General features: G+C 47.9%; 1 protein-coding gene across 10 annotated transcripts; it reads left to right on the forward strand.

The window, feature by feature from the left end:
• The first annotated feature begins 142 nt into the window (after positions 1-142).
• UBE3B (ubiquitin protein ligase E3B) lies at positions 143-23,733 on the forward strand. Of its 10 annotated transcripts, XM_086761682.1 has the most exons (29): positions 143-243; positions 588-695; positions 755-858; positions 1,395-1,564; positions 1,657-1,777; positions 3,128-3,187; positions 3,575-3,679; positions 3,783-3,879; positions 4,384-4,469; positions 5,167-5,249; positions 6,173-6,278; positions 6,994-7,114; positions 7,778-7,955; positions 8,346-8,515; positions 9,213-9,380; positions 10,180-10,351; positions 11,131-11,249; positions 11,912-12,026; positions 12,435-12,534; positions 13,118-13,237; positions 13,579-13,755; positions 13,846-13,956; positions 14,592-14,729; positions 15,140-15,205; positions 17,599-17,657; positions 19,279-19,461; positions 19,887-19,998; positions 20,373-20,465; positions 20,829-23,733. In XM_086761682.1, exons 4-29 carry the CDS (start codon positions 1,404-1,406, stop codon positions 21,018-21,020), a joined length of 3,213 nt encoding a protein of 1,070 aa, XP_086617808.1. In that variant the 5' UTR covers positions 143-243; positions 588-695; positions 755-858; positions 1,395-1,403; the 3' UTR covers positions 21,021-23,733. The 10 variants fall into 10 exon arrangements, with proteins under 10 accessions (XP_086617808.1, XP_086617811.1, XP_086617807.1 ...); XM_086761685.1 differs by lacking the exon at positions 588-695 and having other exon boundaries at positions 144-243; positions 776-858; XM_086761681.1 differs by lacking the exon at positions 588-695 and having other exon boundaries at positions 159-243.
• The last annotated feature ends 6 nt before the right edge of the window (positions 23,734-23,739 follow it).

The raw sequence follows: 23,739 nt of genomic DNA on the forward strand, positions 1-23,739 counted from the left end.
AGCCGGCTGCTCTCTCTGCCTCGAGCCGAGCGGAGCCGACGGGCGGGCGAGACAGCGAGCGGAACGGCAACGGCAGTGCGGGTTGCCGGCCGGGCTCCGAGCGCGGACACGGGGCAGGAGGCGGGGGCTGCCGGGCAACGGGGCGGCGGGCCTGGGCCTGGGCCTGGGCGGCGGCGAAGCTGCCCCGGGGCTGCTCGGCCTGGCCCTGCCTCCGTCGGTGGTGTAGGCGACGGCGGGGCGAGGGTGAGGGCTTGGGGGGCTGTGGGGCGGCGGGCGGCTGTGGGGCAGGCCCCTGGGAGCCGGCGGGGTGGGCTGCGCGGGCAGGCGCTTTGGGCCTCAAGGTGCCGCGAGATGGGCGTTTGGGTCTCTGCTGGCTGCCTCGCTAGTGGCTTAGGCGAGGCCCGAAGCGTTGGAGCCCACTTCTGAGGCTGTGGGGGTGGCTCGTGGGCCCTGCGGCCGCTCTCGTGTAAGGAGGAGCTCTGTGGGGCGGCTCCTGCTCGGGTCTCGCCGGTGCCCAGGGCCCTGGCACGCCCGAGGCTGGCCTCCGCTTTTGTCACACATCAAATGGCTTCTTCACCGCTCTGAAGTGTTAGAAGCTACGTGTGGTAGTGATCACAACTGAGCCATGCTGCTGCTTCTCATCTCCTGAAGCTTTTCTGACTTCACGTTTTCTTGAGGGTGCAGTGAGAAGCAAGGTTGGTCAAAAGGACGTAGAACTGCAGAGGTAAAGAGTAAATCCTCAAATCATCTCCAGGGAACGTGCTTATCTGTGCAGGAGCTGCCTGAAGCCAGCGGATTAGCGTCATGTTTGTGTATGAATGATTCTCATACGCTTCTTTTGAAGAAGTAAGCCCTCAGGTGAGTTCATTGTCAGTATTTGTAAAGCTGTTGTTGACTCTGTGTGTTTTGTCTTGTTGAGTGGCAATAAATCAGCTTCCAAGTGTCCTTTGTGCCCTGTCCCTCATATCCTTACCTATAGGATTGTTCTTGTGTGTTATCTGTCAACAAGAAAAGGAAAACAACTAAGACTGGAAAGGGACGTTGGAGTACAGAACACAATGACAACACTGATTTTTTTTAAATTTTTTTTTGCTGTTAAAATCTACTTGCCTCCATTAGGTTGTGGGCTTTGCTGGAATGATCCTGATGTCAGTGTGTGTGTGTGCTGTTACTGCATTTTCATTGGCAAGCAACGCTGGCTTTGCCTGGGCTGTACTTTGCGTGCACTCCTGTGTTGCTGGGTACTCCCCTTCCCCTGCGACACTGCGGGTGCAGGTAGTTCAGAAGTAGTGTGAAGAATTACCCTCACCGGTGCGTTTTTGTCCACTCTGCTTCCAGTTCCCCAGGTGCTTACTGCAACGATTCTTTGTTTCTTTAAATTTACGTTTTGGTAGGTCATAAAAATGTTCAGCGCGAGCCAGTCCTCCAAAGCCCAGTTCCTCGACAAAGCGCGCCAGGCTCGGGAGGAGCGCAGGGAGCTGAAGGAGAGGGAGCGCGCCGCCGTCCAGATCCAGGCTTTGATCAGGAGATTCCTCTGTCGGTGCTGCCTGCAGAGGGAGATAAGGTGTGTGGGATTCTGCCTTCCACGCCTTGCTCTTGTCTGGAGAGGCGTGCTCGGTTTTTAACTGCCGGTGCTCGTTCTCCCCATTTTCCTAGGAGAGAAGTGGAGGATTTCTTTGGGGCAAATGAATCTGGCTCAAATAAAAGAAGTGCCCTTTCTGTCTTCAGAATTGCTAGGAAACTGCTGTTCGTATTTAATCAGAGAGAGGACAAAGAGGTAAGGTTGCTACTCTGACATGCTTTTCTCCTTTCAAGTACGTATTTTAACAAGGTAAATGTATTTAATTAGTGATGCAGTGATCCTGTAGTTCCTGCAATGTATTTTGGCTTCAGAAATGTGATCTCCGTCTCCTAATCCTTCCTGGAGAAATCCACCCGTAGGAATGAAATAGAAGAGCCCTTGAATTTTTTAGCGGGGTTCCGTATTCAGGGCGTAGTTTAACGAACGTTTTTCCTGGTTCCCATGCCAACTTCAGCCGTTGAGCGGTGCCTTGTGATTTTGTCCGCTGCGTCGGCTCCCCGGGCAGGCACACCGTGGCGAGCTCGCAGAGAGCCGTTCTGGCACCGCGTAGTGCGCAGGCCGTTTGTATCGCAGCTGCTTTACTGCCCTGAGTTTGTGGCTTTAGCGTGAAGCTCTTTGCTGTAGTGTGTATGAAATTACAATGTTTGCCCCAGGAAACTGTGAGGGCCAATTACAAGGAAAACAATTGGAAAACGAAAGGCTGTATTTAAATTGCAGCAGCGGTGGGTGACTCTTTCTCTTTTTTTTTTTTTTTTTTTTAATCTCTGTTCCATCGAACTCCTGTTGATGATGGTACAAGTATTGCAAATGCAGTTTTCTGTATTTGCAGCATCAAAATATATATATATTTATTACATACAATTTTTTTTAGGTGCCTGGCATCCGTTAGAAGTTCTGCGTTACAGTAACTGGGTGCATTGCTGAAACATGTCTGTTCTACTTCCTCCTCTCCCGCCCCTTCCCGCCGCAAGTCAGTCCCTTGCAGCGCTGAGGACTTGGCCGTGCTTGTTCCCGCTGTTTTTGGACACCGCTCTCAGCTGGGATAAATGCAGCAGCCAGTTCTGTAGCTCAGAGTGGCTTTGTAACTTGCAAGCGCGTGGGAAGTACAGCGGCACTGAAGTAATAATTAAGGAGTTGTGGATGTGGTTGCTGAGCTCTGCTGCGAGCTGTGGTGGCTGGGAGTTTGGAACACGCCGCTGCAGGCGTTAGCGTTAAGCTCTTCCAGCTGGACCCCACAGGAGGATGCATTTCCTGGCTTCAGCCCGTGCTGCTGAAGGAGGCAATGTGGCAGGGAAGGCTGAGAAGTTCCTGTGTTCAAGTGGAAACTCTTCTGCATAGCTGTAGCATGATGCGTAGATGCGCTCTCGGGGAAGGAGCCCTCGGCGCTGTCTGTGGGGAATGCGCGTGGAACATTTGCTTTGTTACAGAGCTGTCTTACTCCCTCTGCCGAGCTGTCCCCAGTGCTTTTCCAGAACAGCCCTTCCTATAGTTAGAACTAATGCCACCTGTTTTTTGTTCTTGTTTTTTTTTTTTTCCTCCCCCCAGAGATTTGAAAAGCTGTGCCGGTGTATTCTTAATAGCATGGATGTTGAGAATGAGCCCAAGGTCAGCAGGAATTTTTTTATTTGAGGGTGGGAGGGTTGTTTGGGTTTTTTTAATTATATGTGTGGGGGTTTGGGATGGTGATACTTGAATTTTTAGTTTTCGAAAGCCCCTCAGCACTGCTGAGATTCCATGGTGAAAGTTTGACAAGTTCTGCGGAGTTCCTCTGGTGTTTTTGCTCTGTATAGGAGTTAAAGGGCAGTTTGTTTCTGTGGCGGGTGGTATGCTTTGACCAGTGAATTCTGGGGAGGGGAATGACTTGGTTCCTCTGTGGGGCTGAGCAGGGCACTGAGGAGATCGTTTTCATACAAAGCTTCCTGGTCAATGTGTTCTGCCAATCTGTGGCACAAATGCTGATCACTGCTCCCGTTTGTGTCCTGCCTGTCTCAGGTGTGGTATGTGTCCCTGGCGCTCTCCAAAGACCTTACGCTCCTGTGGATCAAACAGATCAAAGACATTTTGTGGTTTTGCTGTGAATTTCTCAAGCAGCTTAAGGTGAGAAACGTTTTCTTTGTGTTTTGTCTCCCTGCTTTTAACAGTTCTGTCTGTTTGGCACAAAGCTAATTTGATTTGTTAATGTTGGTGTTTGTTGTTGCAGCCTGACATCTTACAAGACTCCAGACTGGTCAATTTGCACCTCACAATGCTTGTCACCTTCACAGACACTTCTACCTGGAAAATCCTTCGGGGAAAAGGTTGGTGCATTCAATTCAGTACTTTAAGCCACTGATCTGGACTTTGCTGTTAAAATCTACTGAATATTGTTTCTGCACCTTCTCCCCAGGCTTACCACAAAGATTCATTATGCTTCTGTGCTTCCACAAAGCGTAGAATGGGCAGCAAGGATTCCCTTGGGATTAGATGCGCTGTTTCCCTTAGAACACAACAGTTACAACATTTTTATAATGCTCCAAAATCCCCCACATGAGAAGTGTTCAGAGGATAATGGAATTTGGGTTTAGCTCTGCGTTTTCGTAGGAAATACACGTAGAAAAAGTAGACAAGTATCATGAGGAAATATGACTCTTATACTTTAAACAAGTCGATGTGAAACGCTCCTAAATTGGTGATTTTGCATATAAGGGCAAGGACTTTGTATGGGAAGGGCTTGTGAACTGGCACGCTGTTTTATGGTTTGTAAGGAGGTGAAGAGTGGAGTGCGATGCTGGTTTGGTAACATCAGTGTTTTAACCCGGAAGGTGAAACCCTGAGGCCTGCCATGAACCACATCTGTGCAAACATCATGGGACATCTCAATCAGAAGGGATTTTACTCTGTGCTGCAGGTCAGTCTTGGGCTGATATAGTTGTGTCTTCTCTTTATTCAAAACAAGCCCCAGTCCTGCACTGTGGTCCTTGCTCTGAGGAAGCTTTTCTGATCTCTGTGGTGGTGTGTCAGGTGGAAGCTGCTTGTGGAGCACCGGTGATTTTGGTGTGGCTGTATTTTTCTTCAAAGCACTGGAGACCAAATACACTGCCTCCTTTTTGTCGCTGTTGCTGAATCTAAATCCTACTTAATCATCTGGTAATAAGATGAACAGAAAGGACTCGTGAATATTTTTCCACACTGCTGCTGCCGTATTGCATGTATTTGATTTGTTTATGGTTCTGTACGGGAAAGGAACAGATGTAATTTTTCTTGATCTTTTAAATTTAGAATTTAATTACTAGGTAGCTGTGAGCCTTTCCTGTTAATTTTAAAATACCTGAGAACCCTGAGTACAGGTGTAGAGAAATAAGTACTGCAGAGTGTCTGATTTGATGTCAGTTTCTCTGTTACGCCGTTATTAACCCGAGGTCCTTCTAGGTCTGACAAATGACTTGGAGTAACTGGTTTTTAGGTTACTTTGGTGGTGTTCTTTTTCTCTACTCTGAAAATAAACATCATGTTTTTCAGTAGTAATCATGATCTTTTTTGGAGTACTGCAGGAGTTTTTGGTTTTGTTCTGGTTTTTTTTGTTTGTTTTTTTTTTTTAATTCCAGATTTTGCTAACTAATGGCTTGGCAAGATCCAGACCTTCCTTGTCCAAAGGCTCTTTAACTGCCATCTTCTCTCTTGCTTTGCGGTAAGACAGCCAGGTGATATGCAGCTAAAGTTGTCTCTGTTGTGTTTTTGAAGACTTCTCATTCTGCCAATCTCTTTGTGCCATTGAGAATATCAGCCTGATGAAAGAAGCTGCTTTGGGCAAATAGCTCACTTTCTGACATGAAAAAGGATGGCAGGAGTGCTCTGAAGTCGGTATTAGTGTTAGTATGAGCCTAGACTTCGGAGTGCCAGTCCAGTTCAGGGTGCAGGACCTGTGTGTCTTTCTGTTAAACCATCAGAAGGGCTTAGAGTTCTGTAGATGAGTACGGTTGTGCCTCTTCATGATGCAGATGGGCCTGTTGTTCAGTTTGCGGGGGCAAAGTTTGTCCCTGAAGCAAGAAGTGAGTGCAGATCTTTGATAATTCCATCTGGTTTGTTTTAAAAAAAGAGGAGTATGCTGTTACCCTGACCTCGCATCTCTTCACTTTGGAAATCTGCAGCCAGTAAGGAGCGCTCTTTTAAGACTTCAGTGTTTAATTGTGTGCCACTTCCCTTCTGTAGCTGTTACTGCTGGGATGTTGAGGCTGGGATGTTCAGTAGAGTAGCAGTGGGTGTCACCTAACACCTTCCTAAGGAAAACAGCTGTTTAATTACTGATTTTATGGCAGTGTGGAGAAGGGTAACTTAGGAGATGATCCGTATAACCCTTACAGTGCTCTGTGGGTGGTATGGTCGTGCGGTGTGAAAGTACATTATACTGGGAACTGTTTGGTTTCCGTTCCTTTGAGTCATGAGCAATTTTGTGAACTTACTATGAAAACAGAAGTGTAGGGTAATGTTCTTTTCCCAGTGATGTTTCTTGATGAGGGTAGAATCAGCAGCCAGTTCGGAACGGCTCAGTTAAAGGCTGTGTCTTACTCTGCTAGATCAGGTTCTTGCACTGAAGTGTTTTTCTCTCTGTAGCCCTGTGGTTGCTGCGCAGTTTTCAGACAATCTGTTGAGGTCATTTCTGATCCATATCATGTCTGTGCCTGCTATAATGACTCATCTTGCTACTCTAACACCTGAGGTAAGTGGCTGATGTAATAGTACCAAAAGTCCACTGAATATCGTGTAAGGCCACTTGTTATTCCGTTTCATGAGTTCCTGGAACAGAGCATTGGCATTTCTGTCTTTGCCAGTTTCATCTCTCTGTTGTGAAAACACTTGGTCCTTACGCCCTCCAGATACTCTGGGTTTCTAATACCACAGAAGTTATTAACACCAGTGGGATGATGGGCTGAAATGCTCTGAAATAAATAAAGTAAAAATGAAGACATTTGTGACACACAGCTTGATATATATATTTTTTTTTTTTTTTTTTTTTTAATGTCCTTATTCTTCCATTTCTGTAGCCACAGACAGAGCCAAAGCAAAAGTTAGTCTGTTGCATGGCAAAGGATCTGTGATGGTAACTCGTCGGCTGTCCACTAATCTAATGAAATGTGACTGCTTCTTTGTGTAGCTTGATGCAGGCGGGCAGGTTTTGTGCCAAATGGGCATGCTGTGTTCTTGCAGACAGACAGTTGCAAAGGTCTGTCTGCAACTAGAACGTGGCCTATTCACCCACAAGGTTTTTTGTTTCCTAGACCAGCTTCCTGTCACACACTCTGTTCAGTTCCACAGTCTCAACTTGCTGCTTTATTTGGAAAGAAAAGGCAATCTGAATTGCTGATGGCAGATCAGATGTGGTTGTTCTGTCCAATGCTTCCCAGCCTCACTGGCAGTTAAATTCTATCTTTCAGCGTCTGGCAGTGATAGAATCTCATGATCTCTTCCGCAAGTTCATCCTATTTTTAAGTCATGAAGCACAATGCCGAGACGTCTGCGTGTGCCTAGAAGGAAGTCACACTCTGTGTTTGTTAGGTAAGCGTCTGTAGCGCTTCTTTTTTACTGTGCTTGGAAGAGAGTCTTGAGTCAGACCTTCTTTCTCCATGGGTCAGAGCTGCCTCCAACTCGTAATTTTTTTTAATCCTTATTTAGGCAGTTTCTAAATAATAACTGAGTTATATTTTGGGATATTGCAAACGTGGTTTAAGGACCTTGCAAATGGAGGAAGGATCAGAGACTTGCTCTTGTATACATGTCATCATGCCTAAACTGTGAAGTGTTACCTGTGCTAGCTTTTCACTTGGACTCTGAGAAAGTCTTGTAACATAGCAGACTTAAATCTAACTTCCCTAAAGAGACATGCTGCTGGAATATTTCAGTTCACACTTGTGTAAAAGTAACAAGAAGAACAGTTGGAACGTGGGAATAACCATGGATCGTCTGTAGCTTACAGTACTTTGTAGAAGGTGTTGGTGGGATACAGATGGGAAGGCCGCAGGAGGATGCCAAAGTGACAGGCCACCTTAGTGCTTGATGGAAATGACTTGCTGCAGGGTAGCCTCTAATCGCCGTTCTTCACAGAAATCTTCTCGTGGACTTGGGAAAGGGTGCAAGTTCATTTTGTCTGTTACGTCTGTAAGCAGTGTCCCACAACATCTGTTCCTCTTTTAAGTCTTGCTGTGCTGGTCATTCCATCAGGTAATCTTGTGTACTTGGGCTCCTTGAACGACAGAGTTCTTGAGGAGGAGACAGCTCATTTTGTGGGTGTGCTCATTCATATGCTCTCCTACTGCCAGAAGTACGTTTCACAAAAGAAATCCAACCTCACCCACTGGCATCCTGTTCTGGGCTGGTTTTCACAGACTGTGGATTATGGGTAAGTGAGAAGGACCTCGTGGCAATAGATGATTAAGCCTCTCCTTTTTTTTTTTTTTGTGCTGCAACGTGTTTTATGTTTTGAGATGAACAGTGTGACCCTATTCAGAGTAACTTCTCAGATACTTCAGGTTATAGCTGCACAATATAAACTGCTGCACTCATACACAGACTATTACATGAGGAAATTAATTTAGTACCGTTAGCACGGTAAGCAGTGGCCGTGCTGGTACACTCGATACAGGACCTGTGTATCAGCTCTCCCTCTGAGGACCATCTGTAGGGTGTGTGCAGACTCCGTTTTGACTTTGAGGTAAAGGTATCAAAGTGTCACTGTCTGGTGTTTTATTCCAGCCTGCCTTCTAACGTGTCTCTCTGACTTGTCTTTCAGACTGAACGAGTCCATGCCTCTGCTGACAAAGCAACTGCAGCATCTCTGGGGAGTCCACATGATCCGCATCCTCTTCAGCGACGTGCTCAGCAAGAAATTGCTGGAGAGTCAGGAAGTAGCTCAGCTCCCAGCACAGCCCGTTTCCCCTCAGAACAGCCTTCCTATGAAGAGTCAGTTCTGGAGGGTTGCTTTGGGGTTTTTGTGTGTGTGTGTGTGTGTGTACGTGTGTCTTTCCCTCTCCCAGACTCGCAAGGCTTTGACTTTTCCACTTATGTTAAAAGCTTTGAGTAATTACTTGCAGCAGCTGCTGCTACTTAGGTGGGGATATGTTCTCTTTTTTTTTTTTTTGTAATTCCTGCTTAGGATGCCTCTGTGACCTGGGGCAAGTGTCTGTCTTTGGTGCTGTGAAATTTTAGCAGGTTTTTTCATTGTTTCTTGAGTAGCTGAAGTGCTTACTGCATAACTTAGTACTTCCCAAGGCAAGATGAGGTGAAAAGTGAGGTGAAGCTGGCTTGCGGACCTGTGGCGCGTGGTGATTCTGCAGAAGAGCATTTGAAATAAGACAGCTGTAATCTAGCTATTTTCTAGCTGCTGCCCATAGCACTAGATCCTGTGGTCGTTCGTTACTGCAGTTCTGGTAGGTTTTTAAGCTCTGAAGTAGTGGCCTCACTAAAATGTCCTTCTGCATTGCTAGCAGCTGTACAGCGTTCTGTAGAAAAGTCCGGCAAAACCCACTGTCAACGGAGTGGTTTAGTGTACTTAAAATCCTCTTTATCGCACGGCTGCCAGGTGGCTGAGAGTAAGAAAAGGTTTGGAATAGCACGTCTGTCTCCTGAGTCGACATCTCGCGTGCTTCTCTGTCACCAGATCTTTTCAAGAGAGCGTTCCAGAAGTCTGCATCTGTCCGCAACATTCTCAAGCCTGTTGGGGGCAAGCGAGTGGACTCAGCAGAAGTGCAGAAGGTGTGCAGTATCTGTGTCCTGTACCAAACCACGCTCACAACGCTCACACAGATCCGCCTGCAGATACTCACAGGTCAGGGCACATCTGTGCTTTTCAAATCACTTTAAAAGTGGAGAGAAAAAAACAGATTTTTTTCTTATTAAATTCTGTTGACTTGTTGGTAGTTTTATTACTGACAACAGTTTATTGACTGGCTGGGTGGAAGGCTTGTTCCATCCTGAATCATATATCTGATCAATAACATTCATCACTTCTTTATCAAGCATTAACTCTCCAGAATACAAATTGAAGCAAGCTTTCATTTAATGAAACCTTGCTTACTCCATATCAAACTTGAGACTGAGTCAGTGTTTTCGAGAAGCCTAGCAATATTAATTTTCATGTAGTGGAAACACTGACTGCTTTCATACATCTTAAGAACAAATTGCCTGTCTTAGGAATGGATGGAGGAAGAGATAAGCACTGTCTTGGTCTAGTGGCTAGAGCAGAAGAATGAGTCCAGAGCCTTGGATGCTTTGTGGCTATAGTGGTGACCACAGGTACAACTCTGTTCTTTGTGTTCTCATCTCTAAGATTGCTGTAATGGTGATTTGGGTCACAGGAATTAATTATTTTCTAAAGTTGCAAAATAATTGGCAGGAAAATACTTCAGATATGCAAACAAGTAATGCCTCATTAAAAGCTTTTTTTTCCTTTCCTGGTGATTGTACATCTCCTGTTAATGCAGACAGGCTTGGAGCCCAACATGGTGCTTATGTTCTGTACGAGTAAAGTGTTGCTATGCAGAAGGATCTTTCAGCTCCCGGTCGTGTCCGTCGCTTTGAGCCTGCATGAACAGGCTTGAGTGTGCTTTGTATTTTTCTATTGCTAGGCCTCACTTACCTGGATGATTTGTTGCCCAAATTATGGGCTTTTATCTGTGAGCTGGGACCACAGGGCGGGTTAAAACTCTTCTTGGAGTGCTTGAATAATGATACGGAGGAATCCAAGAGGCTGCTGGCCATGCTGATGCTCTTCTGTGACTGCTCCCGCCACCTCATCACGTAGGTAACAAGCAGAGGGTGCTCTCGAGATCTGTAACGTGAAGCTGTTCCTTCAATTTCAAGAGCAAGAGTTAAGGTATTCCTGCCTTTGCATAAAGATCATTAGGCAGAGGAAAGCAGCAAGTTTTCAGATGGAGTCCTGAGAAATAAAGGACTTCAAAAGGACTTTCCCTCTCAGCCATGTGCTGCTTCAGGAATATACAGCTGGCTGAACTGGTAACAGAACACTACAGCACTGGCTAGGGAGGGGAAGGAAACACTTCTCTGTTGCTTATGGGCCATAATTGTGTCAGTCCAAAGCAAACACTTTGAGTGTTCCTCAAAAGCTTTGAGGAACAATGTTATAATACTGCTGCAAGAAAGCCCCTCAGTCTATGTGCTTCTGTTTGCAACTCCTTTCCTCTCTCGCTCGTGGACTTACATAACACAAAGGATGGGAGAGAGGATGGAAAATTGCCTTTGCTGGTCGGTAGAGACAGTTTTCTTAGCCTGAATGATGAAAACATTTTCTTGGGCATGAGTGCACAGGTCCTCTTAACTGTGAAATAATGACTTTGGTTGTATCTCAGACCTTTCAACAGAAGACAGACTGTCTTCTGTCAGGATCAGATATTGATCAAAATCAATAAATAAGATTTAGTTGTTTATGACTTTAGATCCTCATGGGTGTCAGTTGTCATAGAAATGAGAGCTGCTGCTAAAGGATAATGTGCCCTTATGAAAATTTCAAAAGGGAATTACATTTACACTTGTGCATTTGCATTTGTTTTCCCTGATAGGATTCTTGATGACATAGAAGTCTATGAAGAGCAGATTTCATTCAAACTGGAGGAGCTTGTTACCATATCTTCTTTTCTGAATTCCTTTGTATTTAAGATGATCTGGGATGGAATTGTAGGTAAGTGCTTTTAGTAGCTTGAGCTGAGGTTACTATTAGAACAACAAATTGGCATTAATTTTGGAATTTGATGCTTCTGATGATTGTTACTTTGCACAAAAAAAAACCTGTACTACTTTGTGTAGCGTGAGAATATGTCCCAATCTTTTGGTGTCCAGATGCCACTATTGTGCTTGGCACCAAATACAGTGCACTTCTATTTCCAGTAAGAATTTGTGTAACAGACATGATAGGCATGTTGGGTTTTGCCAGAGGCTAAGTTTAGCATGGCTGGGCCATGTATTGGACAAGAATGTGATACAGTGCTTTGAAAAAGCAGAGCAGGCTTGCGAGGGTCTCCGTAGATTTCTAGTTGATCGATATGCTGGCGTAATTTGGATGCAGCTCAGTTCTGGCAATTAGATGAGAGTCCATTTCTGTTGTGATGGCTCAGTTGGAGCTGGCTGAGAAGGCCTTGATGTGGCCAAGAGTTTTTTCACTTTGATCAAAGAAGAGGCTGTCTGTCTTCTGGGAGGCACAAAATCTCTCCCTTCCCTCTGAAGGCAGCGGAGATTAGGAGAAGTACGCCGTTATTAGCGTGGAGCAGGTGATCAATGTGTTGCTTTTGGACGCTCCTGTTACCTAGGGTGCCTGGACATTCCTGCTTTGTTCCTTTTCTTCAGAGACCGCCAGAGGGGAGACCCTGGAGCTGTTTCATTCTGTCCATGGCTGGCTCATGGTCTTGTATGAAAGGGACTGCCGCCGGCGTTTTGCTCCTGAGGATCACTGGTTACGCAAGTACGTGTCCGGCTGAAGGCAAGGATTGCGTGCAGCCGTGTGTTTGTCCCAGTGCACCAGCTTCCCTGTGGGTGGCTGGTTTGGCATCCCTTACTTTAAATTGAGTCCCTCTCATTCTGCCTGTGAGATCAAGGTCAGAACTGCTCCCCATGTTTGCATTTAAGGGTGCCGGTCCTGTTTGCTTGTCTTCTGTGGTGTAAGGATTAGCTGCTGCTCATGGAGGGTGGTGCTTTGAAAACTGACTCGGCACCTAACAGCTTGACGGTCTCTGGCCTTCTTAGATGTGTGCACCTGAGCACTTAAGTGGTCTTTGAAATCATTACAGGCTTCCTCTCTCTCCTACCCCCAGCTCTTTACCACACCTAGGCATTTCTCAGGGATCTCTGAATCTGTGCCTTTCTTTGTAAGGGACCTCAAACCCAGCGTGCTCTTCCAGGAGCTGGACAAGGACAAGAAACGGGCCCAGCTGCTCCTGCAGTACATTCCGCACGTCATTCCCCACAAGAACGTGAGTGGGACAGAGACAGAGGATGGAGGCTGAAAAGCCGGTGACCTGGGTGGCCTGGGATGGAAGGGACGCGCGTCTTGAGCATTTTGTAGCATGGAGCTTGTGATGAAATGCCAGTTAAACAAAATTCTTCTTCCCCTCACTCTCCTCAGTATATTTCCTCTAAACTGTCTTGATTTGTATCATTGGGAGAGAGCTTATTTGTGTGGGCAGCTGCGTAGAGTCAGCCAGCAGCGCATGATGTGGCTCTGGAGAAAGTCTTTAAGCTGAAAGCAGAGTGTCTTTTTGCAGGTAGCGATTCTGCAGAGATGACATATTTTAAGTTATAAGAGAAGTGCTGCTGTTTTCAGTATTGTCAGTACCCTGTCCCTCCCAAAGCGGGGTTTCAAGGATTTCTCTGCCCCGGTGGGGAACAAGGAGGCAGATTTCTAGTGAGTAGGTGGCTGTGGCATCACTGGTCCTACCTGGGAACAAGACAACCAAGAGCTAGTTCTGGGCGTGCGTCGGGAGCATCTGAAAGCCCTGCTGCGCTGGTGGATAAGAATCCTTGTGGATGAAGACTCACATTTGTTTTCTTTTTAAGAGGGTGCTGCTTTTCCGAAATATGGTTACAAAGGAGAAGGAGAAGCTTGGGCTAGTTGAAACCAGCTCCGCGTCACCTCATGTCACACACATCACTATCCGCCGCTCACGTATGCTGGAGGTGAGCGAACCTGGCTTGCAGAAGTCAACCAGACAAGAATGGGGTGTGAATATGTTTTTATCTTCTCTGTGGGTGCTGAGGGACACAGTGCCAGTTCTGTCTGCTTGACGTTACGGGAAAATACTGGACCTTAGTTCAGTTCAGACTGCTACACACCTGGAGTTTTGGCTAGGAAAAATACCGTGGTGTGGTTTTTTTGTTTTTGTTTTTTTTTTGTCAGTGGATTTTGTGTTCACACAGAGCTGTCTGTGGTGTATCTGTCTTCTGTTGCTGCAGCGTGTCTGCACGGGAGTTTCACATGTCTGCCTGTATGATTGTCCTCTGGCTCTTCTGCTCTGTAGGATGGATATGAACAGCTACGGCAGCTGTCCCAGAATGCCATGAAGGGAGTGATCAGAGTGAAGTTTGTGAATGATCTGGGAGTCGACGAGGCTGGTATTGATCAAGATGGTGTCTTCAAGGAGTTTCTGGAAGAGATAATAAAGAAGGTGTTTGACCCTGCACTCAACTTGTTCAAGGTACGACTCAGGGCCGCCGATGCTGGCTGCGAAGACCCATTACAGAGGGAAAGAGGCTGACTCACCGTACTGTTATCTCTGTTTGTGCAGACAACCAGTGGTGACGAGAGGCTGTATCCTTCCCCAACGTCCTACATTCATGAGAACTACCTGCAGCTCTTTGAGTTTGTGGGGAAGATGCTTGGGAAGGCTGTATATGAGGTGAGACAGAAGTGCCGTGGTAGGATCTCGTCAGTGTTGGTATGGCACTGTTCAGAAGCAGTTCTGTGATGGTGCCCCTTGCCTTTGAGAGCATCTGTTGTATGTTTGGGGAGGTGTTACTGAAGAGGTGAGTTGGAAAAAATTACTCAGATAAAGATACGGATGGTGGAACAATCTGGCAGTTCTTCAGGCATGTATTAAAAATAATTTTGGAGGTAAAACCTGGGACATATCTTGATTATTCTTCTTGGTGCTGGGGACGCCAGCTGGAGTAGTCTGCTATTTTGGTGGTTCACCTTACAAGCATCCATTTGTTGATACCTTGCTTAAAGGGACATATGGCTAAAAGGAGGATGGAGTGACAGGATGACCACCTCCATGTAAGGTTTTTTGTTCTTTGGTTTTTTTAAAAAAAAAAAGAAAAAGGAAACACAGGGTTCCACTGTTGCCTTTTTGCACCTGCTCTGCTAATTAATGGATTCTAAGAGGATGTGGTTTTCGTAGCTGATTTCAATGTCTTGCATCTTTGCACTTGTTCCACAACACATGGTCTGCCTGCAGGCCTCATAGGTGACCAGAGATGTTGCACAGAGCAAGTATGTGGCAGGACCTTACCTGTGCATTCCTGTCTGTAGGGAATAGTTGTGGATGTACCGTTTGCTTCCTTCTTCCTGAGTCAGCTGCTTGGGCACCACCACAGTGTCTTCTACAGCTCCGTAGATGAGCTTCCCTCCCTGGACTCTGAGTTCTATAAAAATCTCACTTCAATTAAGGTTTGAGCATTATTTTTCTTGTTGTTCCACTCCCTTATCGCTGGCTGCTGCTAGAAATACTAGAATTGCAAATACCTCTGGGGTACTGATCATCTTTAAAAACAATTTGGAAGGGATTGGTGATTCTGAGGCGGGCTGGCAGATAGCTGTCCTGGGTTTTTACTAGGGCAAACGGGGATGAGAAAGGAGTCTGAGCATGTAAACCTGGAACTGGCAATCGGGAAATCCTGAGTTTTAGCCTCAGCTCTTGTGCAGTCTTTCTGCAACCTAGAGCAACTGATGTGTTTGTTATGCGTTGGTGCCTCATGACTGCTGGGGATCACTTAGTGGGAGAGTAATAGAAAAACGCAGAGCCTCTGTCCCTGCTGCTAATCGCTGACATTCTTTCCCTTTCTCTGTTGTTCCTCTAGCGTTATGATGGTGATATCAGCGACTTAGGCTTAACGCTGTCCTATGATGAAGATGTGATGGGTCAGGTAGGTTTTTATTCAATGACTGTGTTGCACCTTCTCTCTGCTTTGTTCCAAACACTCTCCTTGTGCTGGGTGGTGACCAGCAGAGTTCTGGGCGCTGTTAGTCGGAGTCCACAGCCCTGGCTCAGGCAGTCTCTCTTACTCCTGGTTAGATCCTAGCTGTTCCGTGTGGGAACATCTCACTCACTTCTCTGGCTGATGCTGCCAGGAAGAGCCTTTGAAGCACTGAGAGGGATCCTGAGGATCGTTGCCCACTGCTACGGGAAAGCCTGTGGTGCTGGAAGTGGCAGATTGGATGTAAGGGCTTGGCAGCAGAGCTAGGCTTGACTCCTGAGCAGACGTTCCTTAGCTTTTATTAATGTTCTTAGAGCAGAGAAATACACCTGCAGTCTGACTTGCCCGCAGAAGGCAGCTATTATTCTCTGCTGAGCTTTCTGAGAGCTGGTCTTGAGCATCTAAAAGTCAGGCAGTCTGTCCCAGCTCACGCCACACAGAGTGTGCTTTACTCGGGGCTTGTGTTTCTGAATGTGTCAGGTGGCTGCTCCGCGTGGCCCATCTGAACAAGAATCCTGAGGGCACGGACTAGTAAATGACCTTGTGTTTGATTGTGGTTAGGGCTTAGCTCTGCTCTCCTTTTACAAAAAAAAATGCCTGTGCTGAAAGGCTGGCTCAGCTTCAGAGGTTCTCTGAACTCAGCTGTAGGATTCTGCGGCTTTGTTCAATATTTAGCTGTGGGCAGAGAACAGCTTTTTCCACAGAAAAGGTTGCCCTCTGACCCTTACTTTTCTACTGCCAGGGTTTTTTCCTTTCTAGTTGAAAAACATTGTTTTATGCTTTCCCTGCATAACTGGTTTTCCCCTCTTTTGAAAAGAAGAATCTGTGTGATACGGAGGAATTCCTTTTCTTCAAACGTAGCCGTTTCTGTCAGAGAAACTTGAAGTGTGTCAGGAGGTCTCTTGGCCCTGAGGAGAAAAGGTTGTTTGTCACAGTCCCTTGTGAAGGCTTGGAGGTACTTGGTTGCACTTGAGCTCTGAGTTCTGTGAGACTGTGTGTGCATAGCTGGAAAATATGGATAGATAAGATAAAAATGCCTTGGCTGTCTGTGTATGCTGTTGTTGCTGCAAATTCTGTGGGGAGACTCCAGCTAGTGCTAAGCCTGGGCACTGTTAGCAGCGTAGATCCAGTGGCACAGAGCTCAGAGACCGCTAAGTCGGGGAGTGTTTATCTGGGGCAGCTTGTCCTTGAGATCTCCGTGTGCTGCAGTTTCTTATCCTTAAGCTGGCTAGTTTGGGCGTAGCTTGCGTACATCTGATAGTGGCAAGAGCAGCGTAAATGCACCTGCAAAGCTGCGAGGGTGAACTGGGTAAGTAGTGATACAGCCCTGCTCCGCATGGGTGAGAGGTTGCGTCCGCTGCACAGTGGGCTGCACACCTTGCTGCTGCCTCAGGATTGCTGAGGCTTCAGCCTTGAGGTTTTTTCCGCCTTGAAAATGGAGGTAGGAAACAGCGTACGAGAGCCCAGCAGTTGTACATTGAAGGCTGTAGCACTCAAAACTTCAAAATCAACCAGGGGATTCCTGTTTTGGCTTGTGCTTCGGCCATGCTGAGGCAGCCAGGTGGGGTAACTCTGTGGTTCCTAAATGAACATGTGCATCCCTGCTTGGGGCAGCAGTGTGTTGGGTGCAGGGGATCTGAGCTCCTTCCTGACCTTGGAAGTCACCTGGAACTGAAGCACGGAGGCCGCTTTAACACGTGAATGACGACTTTCTGCCTCTTAGTGTTGGTGTAAAGATGAGTCATGACTCTGCCGTAGCAAGCACCCAGAGGGTCCCTGCCACTGTCCCTGCGCAGCGTTGTCGGCTGAGCACCAGGCCCTGACCTGGCAGGGCAGGGAGGAGCTGCTTCTCAGCTGTCTCACTCTGAGTGCTCTCGGCTTCGTCCTTTGAGCGCCCAGCTGGGAGGAGAGTGAGCTCCAGGGAGCTCTGTCACTCGGGTGGCCCGCCATGAGGCCTGTGGAGCAGGCAGCTTTGGATTGTGCTGTTAGACCGAGCTATGAGCTTGTTTAGCCTCTGGATTCTGGGATCGTGACAGTCCCCCAGGGCTCTTTGAATTGATTTGTGTGCGGTTCAGCAGTGATGGATCAGACTAGAGAGGAGGCTTCCTTGAAGAAGAGCTGGCTCCACTGGTGGGAGAGTCGGAGTTCCCTGCTGTTCAGTTACTGTGTTAGTAGTTAACTGAAACTGGTTCAAGGCAGAAGCAGGATTATTACTTAAAATTTAAATCTTACTGTTTTATTGTAAAAATGAATGTTTTATGGGGAGGTAACAGCTTAGCGTGGCGTTTCTTTCCATTGTGGTTCCAGGCAGTAATTAGCAATACAATCATTTCTTCCCTCAGCTTGTTTGCCATGAACTTGTTCCTGGAGGGAAGACCATTCCTGTAACCAATGAAAATAAGTAAGTACAGCAATTAGATTTTTAAGGTCACCACTGCAGAATACTTTATTCTAGTTCCTTGGGCTTGCATCTGGAATGAATTGAGATAGATTGGAGTAGAAGGAGCACATAAATATCTTAATAGAATTTACTGGTTACAGTTCATCGGCAGAAATTGTACTAAATTCGATTTGCAAAATAAAAATTGACAATTTACTTCTTGAAACAGCGCTTCTGAGGTCAAAGGCACACAGCCTGTGAGATTCTGCAGGATTTAATGACGGTGATAGATACAGACAGATGGATTCAAAGCAATTCAGGCACACAGTCGTGAACATAGAGGGCACAGATGCTCAAAGACACCTTGGAGCAGACAGATCTTCTCAGAATGATAACATGTGGCAGTTGTATAAAGCACTGTTCTTCAGAAGACACAGTGGTGAATTCAAATGTAGTCGACAGTCGTACTTTAGACGCAGGAAATCGGAGGAGACACCAGGCCCTGTAGCTATTTTCACAGATAACCGGCTTTTAGATAGTTATCGTAAATGTCAACTCCAGAGCCTGAAAACCAAACCCACCTTTTTGTTCCCTCCATTTTTTTTCTTCTCTCTACCCTTCAGTGATCATAAAAGCAGGATAAAATGTCTATTAAGCAGATGTGTGTTTGAACTGGTAATCTGGGGGTTGTTCTCTTTAATGGCAAGTGAAAGCTCGCTCCTACCTCAGGATTTGTCTTTGTTAGTCGTGCTTTGCAATCTGATGTTCCCGATCTTTTCCTTTCTTGAGCTCTGACCAGGGACCTTGCATTTGAAAGGATCTTCCTCTGGCTTGTCAGAAGTCAGCTGAGGGAAAAAGTTGAAAGTCCTGTGGGTTGCTCTACTCGCTTACAGCAGAAACTTTGAAGCTTTTGTGCAGAGGCGCATGCAGATTGGTAGCTGGGAGGGAGCAGGAGAAGGTTTATAAGCGGAAGCAATCTAGAAACAGTTCTGTCTGCTATGGCGGAGTGAGGTTACCTAGCTGGAAACCCAGTCTGTAATTGTGGTGGTGCCTGCCTCGGAGCTGATGAAGAAGAATCAGCAAGCTTGGTTGTTTTGACAGTTCATGAGAGGAGGAAGCCTGATGGTGCCTCCCTCTAATAAACAGTGCACCTCTTCCATACTCCTGGGATGAGGGTGGAAATCTCCTACGTGTTTTTTGGTGTGTGGATTCTCCAGCCATGGGTTTCGGTGCGGGTAGCATCAGAGCCCAGACGGTTGTTTTTCAAACCTAGAGGAGTGCCCGTGGCTGGGGATCTAATGTTTTAAAGAGGAGCTGGACACACGCTCCCCTCTGTGAGCTGTTGTCTGGCCAAGGCTGATCGAGTGATTATTAGAGCCAGCTAGTCCTTGGGTTGGAAAGAAGCTCTAAGAAATGAGCACAGTCCCAGAGGCAGGGAGAGGAGCAAAGTCTGGGCAGAAGAACAACTCTTTCTGCCTAAATAAAGAGCAGGGCCCTGGAGGGGAAAGTATAATGCATCTTCAGGCAATGCTAGTCCCTTTTGGGCTGGAGAGATAGGTCAGCAACCTTGTTCCTGCACTGGCAGCATGCGTGTCACTCGCTGCCCTGGCTCCCTCACTGCTGCCTTCCCTGTCGCACGCAGGATCAGCTACATCCACCTCATGGCTCACTTCCGGATGCACACACAAATCAAGAGTCAGACAGCAGCCCTCATCGGCGGGTTCAGGTCGATCATTAAGCCCGAATGGATTCGGATGTTTTCTGCACCGGAGTTGCAGCGGCTGATCTCTGGTGACAATGCTGAGATTGACCTCGAGGACTTAAAGTAAGTGAGCAACTTGGTCTGCTGGCCTTCTCACTCAACAAACCGAGCCATTTTATTACAGAGCTGTTTGGAGGTGTGCAGGAGATGGACTCTTTTACAACTTGCTGCTCCTCCTAACTGAAATTTGAGGAGCAGACAGAAATGAGAGGAGCTGAGGAACATGTTTCTTAAAGCTAATTTGGACAAAGTACTCATGAGCAGGAAGGATCTCTTCCTCTACTGGCTCCTGAGAGCAGAATTTCTCTCTGCCCTTCGCTTTTCTCTGATAAAGTGCCCGGTAAGTGTCAGTAGGGGCTCAGTATTGGCAGTGTCTGCTGTAGCAGTGAACCCTGACTCGTGGCAGGTATTGATCCTTCCAGGAGCTGGCAGCTGTGACCCTCCTGCTGCACTGGGACACAAGCCTGTCACAACCTTTCTCTCCCCAGGAAACACACGGTGTACTACGGGGGCTTCCACGGGAGTCACCGGGTCATTATCTGGCTGTGGGACATCCTCGCCAACGACTTCAGCCCGGAGGAGCGAGCCATGTTTCTCAAGGTAAATGTGGTGATTCCAGCCCAGCCTGCGATTCGGGCTGGCTGGGCCAGTGCTGTCCTCCAGTTAGCTGAGTGCTTTCTGCACTAATAGAAAGGGTGTCAGAATGCTTGATGCCTTAAAATCAACATCCTGCTCCCCTGCAGAGGGGCACCGTGAAAGCGGAGTTTCTGTAAATGCTCTTGCGTCGCCGTGAATAGTCCCGCTCTCAAAGGCGAGCAGAGCTGTGCACTAAAGCTCAGCGGTATCGTGCTGTCGGGTGCTCAGATGCCAGTCCAAGCAGCTGTCTGCTGCGGCTGCGTTAGCCCTAAGCATGTCTGTTGTAGCCAGGCTGCTCTCACTGTGCTGTCTTTCACTGTCCGTCACCACTTTTTCAGTTTGTTACCAGCTGCTCCAGGCCTCCACTTCTGGGCTTTGCCTACCTCAAGCCTCCTTTTTCCATCCGCTGCGTGGAAGTCTCTGATGATCAGGTAGGCACCCTGCTTGCTTGTGTCTGGTGCGTTCCCCGCCAGGTTTCTGGCAAACCTCCGTCCCTGCCCAGCTTCCTCATCTCTGTCTGATCAGGAAACTCTGAGGCGTAAAGACACAACCTGACACTAACAGGATGTGTACGGCTGCGCCTCCCTCCTCCCACGCACACCAGCGCTGGGGCTCTTTTTGCCTGGCTCCAGGGTTGTGTTTTCTCCTCGGGACCTCTCTGTGCCGCACACCTCTTGTTCTGTTTCCCTGTGCACCCTGCTCCTAGCAGACAGATTTTGGGTTAGCACCTCTGCCCTGTGTATAAGCAGCCCAGCAGAGAAGCGCGAGGGTGACGCGTTTCTGCCCTGTTCCAGGACACCGGTGACACGCTGGGCAGCGTGCTACGAGGCTTCTTCACAATCCGCAAGAAGGAGCCAGGCGGGCGTCTCCCAACCTCCTCTACGTGTTTCAACCTCCTCAAACTTCCCAACTACAGCAAGAAGAGCATCCTGCGGGAGAAGCTGCGCTACGCCATCAGCATGAACACTGGCTTTGAACTGTCCTAGTTGCCATGGCCCTGGACTCTGCGATGGGGGCTCTCGGAGCTGCTGGCTGCCTCTGGAGGTGGAGGCCCTCGTGCACAGAGGGTGGATCGGCTCCACGGGAGCCGACTGCTCGCTCGAGGGCCGGAGAGATGCAGCTGGTAATAGAGGTTTACAGGGAAGAGCTGGGCTAGACAGGGCTGGCTCTTCTTCGGCACTGCTCCAGGATGGAGGAGGTGACGGGCCTGACCCAATGCACTTCACTTGACACCCACGTAAATCATCTTTAAAAGCAAACCCCAGGGGAGCGTAACAGGAACATTAAAAGTGCCAGTCAGATTAGTGACCGTAATACCCCCCAGCAGGCTCTGCAGTCTGGGCAGCTGCTGCTGGGGGAGTGTTTCTTTTTCCTTTCCCAGGAGATGGTCCAGTTTCTTACTGGGTGGAAGTCAGTCTGTGGGAAGGTGCACAAAGGCAGAAACGTAACAGAGCCCACATGGAGGTGAGCGCGAGGCTGCAGCGTCGGATGTGCCACAAATGGGCAGTGTTTACTCAGGACAGGTACTGCGCGGGGGCTTCCCGGTGCCCTTGCTCTGTGCAGGGCCCTTGTGTTTGCCTTGGAGGATGAGCCACTTGCCCAGACTTGAGAAGCAGCGGGTTAAACGCAAGCAGATGGACTCTGCCGTTCTCAGGAAGGCTTCAGAGTGCCGGAGGTTACGAGCTCAAGCAGCAGGCTTGGGGGTCAGCGTGCTGAGCCAGCTGTGCCTCTGCCAAGCTCTTGCCAGAGCCTGTGCTTTGAATGAAAGGGGTTGTTGCCTGAGTTTGCTCAGGAGCAGAAAAGGCTTAATTTTATTTTGTTTCCAGAGGACAGGAGCTGGCACACGGCTTGGGCAGCCCTTGCCCCCCAGCACAGTGCTCAAGTGGGGCAGGTGCCCCCTGTGCTCTCTGGAAACCTCCGCTGGCAAAATTCCTCTCACTTGGATGGAAGTTTCACTTTGTTTGCAGGCCCTTTTGTTAGGGAAATGTGCTGTTTGGAACCAGGACTTGGCCTCTGCGTAACAGCCACATTTGCTTTGTTGCCAAATTATTTATTTTGGTCGCTTTGTCTCTTTCTGGCCTTATTTTTACCAGTTGATGTTCGCCTGTAGCAGGCAGCTTTTTCAGGTTGTTCTGAAAGGCAGGGTGTGAGTGGGTGGTGTGCACGTGTGTGTGTTGGGAAGGCGTGGACCCTTCCTGCCATTTCTAAAGAAGTCCCGAGCCTGATTTGTAAAGTCTCTGCAGCTTCCCAGCCTTGGTCCCTCACGCTGCTGCGAGTCCTGCCTCGGCCCGGGCCAGGCGAGAGGAGAGGCTGCCGTCTCCTGGGTGGCTCTGTCCTTGCTGGGTTTCTGGCACAAAGGGAAGCCATGTACGTTCTGTTCAGGAGAGAGTTAAAAACCCGTCACCTTCTCCCCTTCCCCTGTTGCTGCTCACTATTAAAACAAGCTCCCACAGAGGCTGCTAGTATCTCCCCTGGATTTCCTTCCCCTCCCGCCCCCCGTACCTTCCTGAGGCACTGGTGACCCTCGCCCCGTGCTCTGGCCCCTCTGCACTGTGTGGGCAGAGCAGCTCGGGGCCTTGCTGCACAAGTCAGCTCGCAGCAGCCGCTCCGGTGCGAGGCTGCGTACCCTACCTCATCCTCTGGCTTGCCTTGGTCCAGCTCGCAGGGATTCACGTCCCAAGGCGTGCTCAGCGTAGCGCAGGTCTCCACGCGGAGAAGGCTCCCTGGGCGCTTTGGAAGACCACGATGTATTGCACATTTCAAACGGACCAGAAAATACTTGGCACTGTTCAACCAAGAGCATAGAGATGGCCTTTGCTTCATCTTTCTCTTCTGTCTTGCTTCAGCTCATTTTCGGAGAGGTAACCCTTTTATTAGAACCAGTGCCTGCAAATGCGTCTGGAAAGCAACGTCGGGATCGTTTTTCTGTGTCGGCTCAGTAACTTGAAACGGGAGTGATCAGAAGCGTTAGTGAGGACAGGAATGTCTGCATGCAGAGGATCCAAGACACTGGACTAAGTGAGTCTAGAGAATGTCATAGTAAATTTCTTATTTTAAATTATTAATTTTTTTTTTTTTACGTAGAGCGTTTCAGCATTAACCACTTGTTGATTGTGTCGCTGAGAGGTTTAGGCAGTGGCTTGTACCGATGATACTTTAAAATATCACACGAGATATCTTTTCTTCTAGGGAAATGCAGTGTGTCTAAATAGAGCACAAGGATTGTTCTATGAAGGGTGGTGTTGAACACAGTGAAATAAAATCTTTGCTCCCTTTTTTTCTTCATTCCTCAGGAGTACAATTCCTAGAAAAGATCTTAATGCAGACTTAGGTCCCTCCAAACCTGCAAATATTGCACTACGAGACACTACATCCAGTTTTGTAGCTAGCGTATAAAGCGTGATTGTCCATGAATGCCCCGGTGGCTGTGTGTGCAACAAGATTTCTCTGGAGTAGCTGATTTCTGTACGGCTAGGAGGCGTTAGTACGTTTTCACCTGAGCAGAAGGCTGTGAGCGTGTGTCCCTGCCTGCGCCGCTGTGTTCTGTGTGGGTGTTCTTTGTGGGGCAGGAATGGTTTTGCCGTGGGAGATTAATGACTGTGTTTTCTATAGAAGGCTTGCTGCTGTGGAGACCTTGGTAACATCCCTTGTATCAGAAATGCAAGGAAGAGAAAAATAAACCTGGTATGAGTAAGATGACTGGAT

Source organism: Chlamydotis macqueenii, chromosome 17 (assembly GCF_036417535.1).
Source record: "Chlamydotis macqueenii isolate bChlMac1 chromosome 17, bChlMac1.mat, whole genome shotgun sequence".
In the NCBI taxonomy this organism is placed as follows: Eukaryota; Metazoa; Chordata; class Aves; order Otidiformes; family Otididae; genus Chlamydotis; species Chlamydotis macqueenii.

What these genes read in the sequence shown, in the direction of transcription:
- UBE3B (XM_086761682.1), top strand. Translation starts at nt 1,404, where the DNA reads ATGTTCAGCGCGAGCCAGTCCTCCAAAGCCCAGTTCCTCGACAAAGCG. An exon ending in ATCAGAGAGAGGACAAAGAG is followed by an intron (nt 1,778 to 3,127) that starts GTAAGGTTGCTA and finishes TCCTCCCCCCAG; the next exon opens with AGATTTGAAAAGCTGTGCCG. An exon ending in AGCGAGCCATGTTTCTCAAG is followed by an intron (nt 19,999 to 20,372) that starts GTAAATGTGGTG and finishes CCACTTTTTCAG; the next exon opens with TTTGTTACCAGCTGCTCCAG.